At 36.0% G+C, this 12,449-nt stretch overlaps 1 protein-coding gene across 3 annotated transcripts in view; it reads left to right on the top strand.

The window, feature by feature from the left end:
• SRRM3 (serine/arginine repetitive matrix 3) overlaps positions 1–12,449 on the top strand; it is a 253,872-nt gene that overhangs the window by 224,754 nt on the left and 16,669 nt on the right. For all 3 annotated transcript variants that reach the window (XM_072136348.1, XM_072136349.1, XM_072136350.1), the window contains 3 exons: positions 2,801–2,851; positions 2,990–3,094; positions 4,655–4,838. In XM_072136348.1, the coding sequence (XP_071992449.1) occupies positions 2,801–2,851; positions 2,990–3,094; positions 4,655–4,838 (340 nt within the window). The remainder of the gene's footprint in view (positions 1–2,800; positions 2,852–2,989; positions 3,095–4,654; positions 4,839–12,449) is intronic.

Here is a 12,449-nt window from a genome sequence, read left to right as displayed (position 1 = left end):
TCCGGCATTTAACCCCGTAACGGAAATTGGCGCCCAAAGTCGAAAATGCCACTGTTTTGCCTTTTTGAAAAATATAAAAAATTATATAAAAAGTGATCAAAAGCCCATATAGTCCTCAAAATGATAGCATTAAAAACGTCATCAAAAGTCGCAAAAAATGACACCACCCACAGCTCCGTGCACTGAAGTATGAAAAAGTTATTAGTGCCAGAACATGGCAAAATGAAGAATTTTTTTTTTTTTGTACAGAAGGTTTTAATTTTTTTAAATGTATGAAAACATTATAATACCTGTACAAATTTGGGATTTGGGGTGCTCAGTGAAAGCTGTAAAATCCAAGCCCACAAGAAAACGGCGCAAATGCGTTTTTTCATAATTTTCACTGCATTCTGAATTTTTTTCCCGCTTCCCAGTACATGGCATGGAATAATAAATACCATCACTATGAAGTGCAATTTGTCACACAGAAAACAAGCCCAAACAGAGCTCTTTACATGGAGAAATAAAAAAGTTACAGATTTTTGAAGGTGGGGAGTGAAAAATTAAAATGCAAAAACGAAAAAGGGCCACGTCCCTAAGGGGTTAATGCTTCTGTTAACACATGTGTTAACAAACACACGCATTAACGCAACATCAACACATCAGTTAATAATGCATTAATGGTTGCGTTTTTTTAAAAGCAAGTGTTAACAGCTGTTTAAGCAAATGTCTCTTCAGCTGTTGCAATGCATTTTTAAACGCATGCGTTAAATGCGACATGTGACTGCACCTTCAGGGTTGGCTACTAGTACCATAGCTGGAATGTGTGTGTTGGATGAACCCACTACTAACTAGACTATCTGTTCCACCTGTGGCCAATAGCCAGAAAGAGACTTAGGCTGCGGTCACACGTGGTGTTTTGAACACGTTTTTGGCCAGTTTTTAGATCCGTTAAAAAAAAAAAGCGCATGCATTTTTTGAAAACGCATCCATTTGCAACAGGTTTTTTTTATCAATTATCTTATTTAAAACTGTTCATAAAACTGGTCATGCATTTTTTTAACGGAGTGCTTAAAAACGGCCAAAACGCCACGTGCGACCGCAGCCTAACATGTCTCTTAATAATACTCATGCATTTCTAAAGGTACTGTGCACCAGGTTTAGCTATCGGCTACATTGTCTTATTCTGTATTTATTTTCCACAAGAAAAATCTAAGATTTGGATACGCAGCCATGTTTTTGTATTAATGTACAAACAATATTTCCCAGGACATACTGTATAATCCACAATCGAGATTAGTGTTCAGGGAACTATTTCTAAAAACTCTATTATTTGAATTCTATTTATGTATACACGAAAATATTGTATGTCATGCTTGTATTGTGGTGTTATATAACAATAGCATTTATGGATTTTACATCAGCATGCATTCAGCAGATATTTTAAAGGATATTAGGCTAATGTTTGCTCAGTTTTTCTTCACCTTAATATATTGATTTGAGAATTAAGAGAATACTCGGGTATTACAAAGTATTGCTATTTCTTAACACAAATCCTATGAATGTTTGTCTAGTCTTAGGCGTCTTTTTCTCAATGCTCGTGTGACATAATAGGAGGCTGTAACTAGTAACTCGTTTTTTTTTTCCCACCTTATATTTATGATGTGACACAGAAAATTGCTCACATGTGCTCAGTTCCCCTTTTGCCATTACAGCTGCAGTGCCACCATAACAACTAGAGTGACATTGTCCCCATCATGGTGACTTCCAATATCTTTCCTTTATAGTGCCAAAGACAGACAAAATTATTGGGGAAGATTTATCAGAAGTGTCTGAGAGCAGAACTGTTCTAGTTGCCCATGGCAAACAGTCAGAGCTCAGCTCTCATTTTCCGAAGGTGATGTATATTCCATGGAAAATAAGAACAATGTGACCTCAGACATTTATGATAAATATCCCCCAATATACTTATAACAATGAGAGCCATAGTATACCAGGCATAAATAACACAGTAACCTGCATAAATTGCATCCCATTAAATAATTACAGTACAAGTCTCCAAGGATATATGCAATCATTGTACTACAAGTACCAGTCCAAATGTCCTTAATGTCACGAGAGAGCCCTACCTTTCTGTAAATCATGTCCACATTTGCCCTGGGAAAGTATTTGCTATAAACAGTAATTGTATTCCCATTTACCTCAGTATACCAGCACTGTGCTTCTTTGCTGTCTGATGTGCTTTCAAATAAGGGATACACTAAAAAAAAGGATACTGAAATTTTTATACACTGGAGTCACTGGGTACCTTATGCCAATGTATGCCCTTTACAGAGGCATTTGCATCAGCCTTCGCTGAGAGGAACCCATGTGGAATACCATGAGTTATGCCCTATACATAAAGAAAATAAATCAAGATATAAACAACCTTACTTGTACTTATTGCAGTTAGCAGTAATTAATTTTATTTTATGGTCATTTTAAAGTACAAAGAGCCTTAGAATCCTATGGATTTGTCATTCATGTTATTCACCCGCATAGATTTTTAAATACTGTACATTTCTATTATTTGGAGCATCTTTTTCATTGAATATTTTGTTTTGGTATATTTTAGTGTTATAACATTAATGTGTAAACTGCTATCTTTGTTAACTGTTCTTTTCTTGAGTGTCTAATGATTATATAACAAGGTATATAAAGTGTGCTTCGTTTACATTTTGTTGCCTGACATTTATAATCATTTTTAATTTAGATTACAATTTTTTATGTTATTGATTTATTAAATAAAATATCTATTTTTGTATTGTTCAAATTCCTATAGATCTAGAAGCCTAAAGAACAAAAGAAAAGATAAATCTAAAGACAGAAAGAGGTATGAATTTTTCTGAATGAATCTTTCATATGTTTGGATATTGATATTGATCTAGCTTTCCAATCTAATTATTTTAAGAGGTGACCAATGTATGTTTAAAAATAGTGTCTATAATGTTTATTTAACAATTTTTTGCAGATCACATAGTGGATCAACTGTCCGTAGAACCCACAGACACAGCAGTTGCAGTTCTCACAGTGCTTCTCCTTCCTCTGACTACAGCACCTCCAAGTCACCATGCAGGTAATCTGAATTACCTTATTGTACAATGGGGTAATTTTTTTTCTTTCTCTTATATTTACTTTTTTGGAACCTTTGTAAATTTTCTACTTTTCCACACATGTAGCAAAGTTAGCTGCACAAGAATTTTTAATTGTTGCGCCCGAGATATCTTTAAAATCCAGATGTGAACGTATGACAAAGTTAAAAAGTGGTCGCAAATCGTGGTTAAAAAGTCACAAATAACAGCCTTTACTAGACACAAGGAAAACTTTAGAAGAGGTTGCAGGAGAGTTTGAGATTTTTGTGCGACTTTTAAAAAAAAGGCGCAAAAAACTCCATAGACTAAGCTACCTAATATGTCAACCTCTAAGATAAATCAAACAAGTCCAAAACCTGAAAAAAAAACAAGAAAATACACCCAAAAATTCCAATGTACAATTTGAGCAACTTAGTGCCGTTAAAATGGCATATATTTTATGAGTTAAGCCAAATGGCATGCAGCGCACCCTACAATGGACCACATTATTATAACATTAAATATTATATTCATATTGAGGCAAACAAAGGTCACATAGAAAAAACAGTACAATAAGTTAACAGTTCAACAATTTTCCCAATGAATGAAAAATGATTTTCCACATAAGATGCTGATTGTATGGATTTAAGGGTTAACTGGCCTCAGAGATCATGTGCCATTTAAGCTGAGGTCACCACTGTGGAACAGCGGCAGAACCATGAAAGGCACAGGTCAAGATGATATAAGCTGAGACCAAAACCAGAAGGACCAAAAGGTCATTATGTAGGTTTATAGTTTTTTCCTTTTTTTACACTGTAATTTACACTTTTAAAGGGAACCTGTCACTATTGACCTAATTTTCTCTAAAGACCCATTGCAGAAGCCCATTACAGCTGGATTGCAAAGATTCTGCATTTTCTGTGCGTTTGCATTGCAATATAATTGTGTGTTTTAGCTTACCTAGCACCCTGTGCCAATACTGTGCCAACTCCCAGCTCTCAGCCCCACCTTTGTGCTCCTGTACAACTCCTCCCTCCTGCTCCTTCAATCTACTTCACAAGGACAGAGCTCACAGCTGCTGAGCTGACATCAGTGGGGTGAGGGAGGAGCTGTGCAGGAGCACAAAGGTAGGGACTGAGAGCGGAGGAGTGAGTGAGCAGCACAGACAAGTCAAATGTTTTCTAGAAATGCAGCCAAACCAAAACAAACCTGAGACTCAGAACATAATTCTGTCAGGATGCAAGGTAAGTTAGAACACACAATTATATTGTAATGCAAATGCAACCTGTCTTTAGTAAAAATGAGAGCCCTGGTGACAAGTTCCCTTTAAGCTGTCTATTTAATGGAATAGCCCCTTTAATATTGTATCTCATAAACTTGTAAAATGCAGACCATTGTAGTTTAAAATGTACTCCTGGTCTAGGCTATAACATAATAAAATACATACAGTGCCTGTGTCAGGATAAGAACTTATGTATGACACCTGGTTGGGAAACTCAAATTGCTACTATTCCTTCTGTTCTTCTTTTATCCTAATTATCACACACTTTATAATTTTTTTACAGACAAAGTCCCAAGCATAGGCAGGATGACCACAAATCTTCTAGCCACAGATCTAGCCGCAGTCTCTCCTCTTCCTGCACCGCTCACAGCCGATCTGCCACGCCTCACCAGAATGGGCACAAGAGTGGCAGTCACAATGGTCATCACAATCAAAGCCATGGTGTCATTCTAGAGAAACATTTGGACGTATGTACACATTTGTGTTCTTCCATCTACAAAAGTTACCAACTGTGTGTGATCTTATTGTAGATTCTTGATCTTCTTTATTATTAAGTGATGTACTAGCTCTATGATCCTGCGCTGAGACTCTTGTTCTTTACATATCATGTGTAAAAGCTACATACTCTCAAACATAAGTCCAACAAATTTTGAAAGATAGAGTTTTGCATTTAATTGGCTTATTTATTTTTAAATATTCCAAAAAGCACCTTATTGTTGAATAAACGTGTGCTTTGTGTATGTGACATTGCACAATGAATCCATTCTCTGTATATCTTGTACAGACAAATGTAGTGCCAAAATGAACTTTGGTCTACAATGGTCCCCTTTTTTCATTGTGCCTTTTGAGCTTGCACATGTATTTATGAAGTGTTTGCACCACTTTTGTGTTGCGGTTGAACTTTGTCCAACACTTTAGAAAACTATGCGCCTAAAGGGGTGTAGTAGTGCTTATTCAGAGTTTGCGGCACATTTATTACCGAGCTGTGCCAAAATTCTGTCTGCACCACAATTCTGCAATATGAAGCAAAGTGTGCACATTCTGAAAACAGACCAGATTTACTAAGAGAAAGCGCCACTATTGTATTGTCTGGTTCAAACCGTACATTAGTGAGGCAAAATGTACTAAGGCAGATTTCATATATCTGGGCCAATATATTTTCTTAAGTCCATTATTCTATTCAAGCAGCCATGCATGTACTTAAGTCTATTTGACTGCATATTTCATTAAAAGTCTATAACTCGCATATAATCACATGTAGATTAAGAAATAAAATAATTGATACAAGTGGAAGTAGAAAAAAGTCGGCACTCACCGTTTTTCTTAAAATTTCTTTTTCTTTTATTTCACATTGTTAAAAAATGTAAAGAGGAAGAGGGACGAATCGTTTCGAGCTGTCCTTGCCAAGATGAAGCGCTAGGACAGCGCGAAACGACTCGTCCCTCTTACTCTCACTTTTTTCCTGCTGTCGCATACCTCTCCCTGTGTAACAGAACATTTTTTAACGATGTGAAATAAAAGAAAAAGTTTCAAGAAAAACGGTGAGTGACAACTTTTTTCTATTTACTCCACTTGTACAAGATTAAAGATTTTCTTATCTATATATCAAAGTCAGAGCACCATCAAATTGTTCCCCTGCAAAACATACTCTCCGAAAATTGTACCCGCAAGCTTTCCGAATCGGAGGCCAGCATTCTAAGTCAAGGTCTGCTAGTAGTGCCACTATTTTTCTTCAATTTCTCATTGCTGTATATTTGGAAAATAGTTGATACGATGCACATCTATCTAGGCATCTTCATCTAGTATCTAGTGAACAGTCTACTCCAAACAAATGGTAGTCCTCTACATGTAGTAAGTGGTACAGGACATATAGTGCAGAAAGTAACAGCACAGTAAATCTAACAGAGAGAGAACAAATAGATTTTAGTACATATAAAGTATAGTACTGTATATGTAGAACAGGTAGAGAATAGCAGACTTTTTTTTAACATAGCTAGATAGTTTAGTGTGTATAGTACAGGGAAAATAAAGTACAGTAAACAAGGCACAAGTAATAAATGGTCAGGAAGAAAATGAATCTCCTTAAAGGGAACCTGTCAGTAGCAATAAGCACATAAAACCTGAACTTCTACCTTGTATCACATCTTCCAATTCTTCCATCCAGAGCAATAGCTCCCCTTCCCTTCGGCAATAAGTAAACAAAACCTGGACCACTACCTTAACCCCTTAAGGCCGCAGCCCTTTTTCGTTTTTTGCGTTTTCATTTTTCACTAACCACCTTCAAATATCTATAACTTGTTTATTTTTCCATGTACAGAGCTGTGGTATGGCTTATTTTCTGCATAACAAATTACACTTCAAAATGGTGGTATTTAATATTCCATGCCATGTACTGGGAAGCGGGAATAAAATTCCAAATGCAGTGAAATTGTTAAATAACGCATTTGTGGCATAGTCTTGTGGGCTTGGATTTTACGGATTTCACTGAGCGCCCCAAATGTCATGTCTACTCTATTCTTTGGGTCGGTGTGATCACTGGGATACCAAATTTCTATAGGTTTTATAATGTTTTCATACATTTACAAAAATTAAGACCTCCTGTACAAAAATTCTTTGGGGGATTTTGCCATCTTCTGGTGCTAATAACTTTTTTATACTTTGGTATACAGAGCTTTGGGAGGTGTCATTTTTTTCCGGCTTTTCATGACGTTTACAATGTTATATATTTTGGGACTGTACGACCTTCTGATAACTTTTTATAGAATTTCATTTTTTTTTTAACTTTTTTTTCGACTTTGGGCACGATTTTCTGTTACGGGGTTAAACGCAGTGAAAAAGCGTCATTATATTTTGATAGATCGGGCATTTTCGGATGTGGCGATATACGGCGATGGGGCGACATCTAATGTGTTTATGATTTTTACTGTTTGTTTATATTTATATCAGTTCTAGAGAAAGGGGGATGATATGAGTTTTTAGGCTTTTTTTATTTTTGCTATTTTTCAGACTCCCTAGGTTACTTTAACCCTAAGTTGTCCGTTCGATCCTATCAAATACTGCCATACTACAGCATGGCAGTATATGGGGATTTTACTCCTTATTCATTAGAATGTGCTGATGTAATGAATAGGTTAATCTGAAGTAGCCTTGGATCTTTGGAAGACCCAAGGCTACCATGGCGATGGATCGCTGCTCCCCGATGATGTCACATGGAGCAACATGGAGCCCACGCGCCGCCATCTTTTTTAAGCCACCGGCAGCTTTGCCGGCGGCGATCAGCGGGAAAAGACCCGTGAACGGTGCTGGCACTGATTGCGGGTGTTACTGGTAAGCCTTTGCTGCAATATGCAGCAAAGACTTACCGGCTATGGAGGGGGCTCAGCCCGTGAGCTCTTTCCATGCACCCGCACTGTAATACTATGTCACATGTTGGTAAGGGGTAAAAGCAAACCTATCACCACACTAAAAACACCCCAGCCTACAAACAGTACCTTCTACTGTAATATGTACGTCCCCTGGATTTGGTGAGCAGAGCAAACTGACTGCAGGGGAAGGGGTTGCCTGACTGTCTGACTGCTTCCTACAAAGAAATAAAAGATGATTTTTTATTCATGCTGCAACCTAGAAATATGCTACAAACACCTCCTGGAGATATAACAGAGAAAGGTTCTTTTTGTAAGTTTGGGGGTTCAGTGTGGTGACAGGTTCACTTTAAGCATGCAAACGTTTATTAATGCTTAACATCAAGAAGCCTTGTGATATGACATGGGATGATAGCTAAACCAAAACAGCTTTTCCAAAACAAAAAGTACATAGTAAGATTGCTATTTGTTAACAGCAGGATACAAAATATATTGTAAGTTATGAGAGTGTACACTCATACAACAGGTCAAGAGGAATATTGCTTCCATCTAAGAGCTCAGGCTAAGTCCTAGATAAAAAAAAAAACTTTGTTATAAGGTTGTAGTTTATTTTGTAAAAAATGTAACCTAATATTATATTATTATAATATAAATCCACTATACATTGATAATGTAGTACTGCTATACAGAGATATTTTAAATTGCATTCTATTTCAGCTCTCGATTTGCATTAAATAAGCAATAAATCAAAGAGCTCCATCTGATAACGTAATTGCGAATTTTAGGAATTCATCACTTCATAATTAGAGGGGGGCTTTCCATTCATAGTGGTGCTTGAAACACCTACTGCAGAAACATTCAGTTTGTGCAGGTCTCTACAAACCCAGGTAGGCAGGTGGAAGAAAACTTTACAAAGGGTTTGATACTATAGCAGTTCTGTGACCCCTGCCAATTATAGAGTGATCCCCCTTTAAAAGGCTGTGTGCCTTTATTTTGACTCATTAGAAAAATATAATATGACATAAAATATTTGTTTTCATTATCATTTTGTTTGATTTCTATATTTCACTCCTATTTCTTATTATGATTATGAAGGCTGCCATCTTGCCCGAGCTCTAGTAACTGCTTTTAGCAGTATACTTTACAGCAGCCTTATGGCCCTGGGCAGCAATTTTCAGGAGCTGACCCATTAAGGTCTATGGAGTTTTTTCTAAGCATGCTCATTGTGTATAAGCTGTGATATCATCTATTCTCGGTGGGAAGCAATAATTGTATTTTCTACAGATCTGTTATATTCTTGTAATACTAGCTCTAATGTAAATGAGGTTACTGTTGCTAAGAAAATCCATGTAAATGTCAGTTTTTTATTAGGACTAATAACCAGGTTAAAAATTGCAGCAAATTTTATTTTAATAAAATTTTGTTATATGGAAGAATTAAAAAAAAACTAAATATTAAAACAAAACCTCTGATTTAAAAAGCCATGTTCTGATACACCTTACTTTTAAAGATAATAGTAACAATAATAATCAGAAGTTTAGATAGCAATGACGGTTTCAATGCTTAAAGATGAGTAAATATAAAGTATGTTTATCAGTTTTATATTATAGATTATATATTCCTGTTTTTTTTAAACTGAATCCAGAAGTGCTGAAGCAGGGGTCCCCAAACTTTTTACATAGGGGGCCGCTCACTGTCCCCCTCAGACCGTTGGAGGGCCGGACTTAAGTCTAAAAATAAATAGCGGTACATGTGACCGCATCCATAATATACTGGCACCCCCCTCAATTAATTATTTAATATACCGGTACTGCACCCCCTTCTGAACTATTTTATATATTGGCCCAATTAATTAATTAATTAATATACTGGGACCTCCCTCTCTCCATTAATTATTGAATATGCCTCCCCCCCATTAATTACTAAACTGCCCCTCATAATTAATTATTCCTATACTGCGCCTCATAATTAATTATTTCCTATTATACCCCTCATAATTAATTATTTCCTATGCTGCCCCTCATAATTAATTATTTCCTATGCTGCCCCTCATAATTAATTATTTCCTATTATACCCCTCATAATTAATTATTTCCTATGCTGCCCCTCATAATTAATTATTCCTATACTGCGCCTCATAATTAATTATTTCCTATTCTACCCCTCATAATTAATTATTTCCTATGCTGGCCCTCATAATTAATTATTTCCTATACTGCGCCTCATAATTAATTACTTCCTATTCTGCCCCTCATAATTAATTATTTCCTATGCTGCCCCTTATAATTAATTATTTCCTATTATACCCCTCATAATTAATTATTTCCTATTCTACCCCTCATAATTAATTATTTCCTATGCTGCCCCTCATAATTAATTATTTCCTATGCTGCCCCTTATAATTAATTATTTACTAATCTGCCCCTCATAATTAATTATTCCCTATTCTGCCCCTCATAATTATTTCCTAAACTGCCCCTTATAATTAATTATTTCTTATTCTGCCCCTCATAACTAATTATTTCCTATTCTACCCCTCATAATTAATTATTTCCTATTCTGCCCCTCATAATTAATTATTTCCTAAGCTACCCCTTATAATTAATTATTTCCTAAGCTGCCCCTCATACTAACTATACTAGCCCCCAGTCGCCACAATCTTTTTACTGCCCTTTAATAAAAAAATAAAAACCCTGTACTCACCTAAGTCTTCTATCTTGTTGCCGCGTCCGGGCAGGAAGGGGTGCGCGGCCGCGTGATGACGTCATCGCGCGGCCGCGCAGCCTAGTTCATGGAGCGATGTGCGCCGGGGTTGTATTCCGGCCACATCGCTCCAGTAATAGTGCTCGAGCGGCCGTTTCCGGCCGCACCGAGCACTACACAGTGAAGGGCAGGAGCTTCCTGTCCGGACGGACGGAGGCTCCTGCCCGACTGTTGCAGGCCGCGAGGGCCCGGCGCTGGCGCGCAAAGTGTCGGGGGCCGGATCGAAACGGTCCGCGGGCCGCATGTGGCCCGCGGGCCGTAGTTTGGGGAACCCTGTGCTGAAGTGTAGCTGTGTCCACCATCAGCTCTTTTGAAAAATGTAGAGTAGTAATGTAAGGTTCACGCAAAAGCAACCATGTGTGTTCACTAGGTAAAAAAATTAATAATTATAGTATGTTTTTTGTACGTTGCTCCCTCACTTTAATATATTTGTTTTTCTCTCTAGTTTTTCTCTAAATAGTTTTAAATTAAATGTGTTTATCAACTAACACATTTCAATGTATAATAGTGAAAATTGTCTATTCTCTGACCTTAGATGGGGCATGCTATATTTCATCGCAAACGTCCATTTTATTTTTTGTTTAGAAAGAAATTTGTCTCAATCGTCCATAATATTTACTCTTGCTGAACATTCTTCCATTTTTGGCAAGTTTTAGCAATTTACTCTCACATATCAGAAGATATAAGATACCATTACCATCAGATGATGTTGAAAACTTAAATACATATTTGATCTCATAAAAACAATATAGTTATTTTATATCTTAATAATTCCAATCTCTTATTTTAGCACTGTTGTTGTATGCTTAATTGTGATTGTTTCCATCTATACAAATGAAATAACAAATCTTTGGAGAAGGAACCTTTTGAGGAGGACACAACATAATAAAATAATAAATGGGTTTATTCATACAAAATTTGTAAGTTGTAGAGGTTTCCAAGGTTCCTCCTTGTTGAGCTTTCAAAATAATGTGTCCCAATAATCAGTGGATATATTCCCAATGTATACAATGTTAAATCTAATAAATGAATGTTATATGTTTCTAAGAGCTGAAAATTATATTTAAAGTGGCAAGATTTCTTTATAATTTACATAATGTTTTTGCTTTTTATTATGGGGTATAGTTGTACTGTAGTTTCAGTATAATGTCATGCTTGTGACTAGGAAATACAGACTAAAAGGTATGACTAAGTAGATTATGACAATGTCAAACAAACAACCTCTTGTCTCTCTCAATCATTGATTTTTTTTATAACTTCTTTTATTTTCTGTTTCTCTAATTTTTTATGTTAAACTTTTCACGCCTTCTCTTCTGGTATACAACAAATACCTGTGGATCTTCACAGTTTTACACATCTAGCTTTTTTTTCTCTCTCTTCTGCCGACTCACGTGTTAGGTATGCTTAGCTGTCCTAAAGCTGAATGGGTAGAGCTCATACAGTACATTTTTTGTCATTTTGAGATCTTAGGTTTTACATATTTAAAACTGCATGCTTTCTTAGTGTATGTAGAGAAGTATAACTTAGATTAATTTATTTCTATTTTTTTAATCTCATCTGTGTTTTTCTTTAGCCTCTCATTTGAAAAGCGGTAATACTTTGACTTTATTTTAGGGAGCAGTGGTCTCATTAGTGTATTTTCACTCATTTCTTCATTTTATTTCCCATAACAGAAGTGCAATTTTCTTTTTTTCCTGTGCTGTTTAATAGTTTTGTTTTTGTGTGTCTGTCATTGTGGGCATTTTAGTAGTTATGGAGATTTTTTTTTCTTACAACTCTACATATTTCTATTTTGTAGCTAATTTAAAAGGGAAGATAACTGATTATTTTAGTTAAGTGTTTCTTTTATTCTATTGTTAGGAAATTATCAATTTTATTAAAAACATAGATAGAAGAGAAAGAGAAAATATTTATTTGCGTAAGTCTCAAATTATAGCTTTTAAATAATTTTTA

Source organism: Engystomops pustulosus, chromosome 2, assembly GCF_040894005.1.
Source record: "Engystomops pustulosus chromosome 2, aEngPut4.maternal, whole genome shotgun sequence".
In the NCBI taxonomy this organism is placed as follows: Eukaryota; Metazoa; Chordata; class Amphibia; order Anura; family Leptodactylidae; genus Engystomops; species Engystomops pustulosus.
This window is presented reverse-complemented; position numbering and strand designations above follow the sequence as displayed.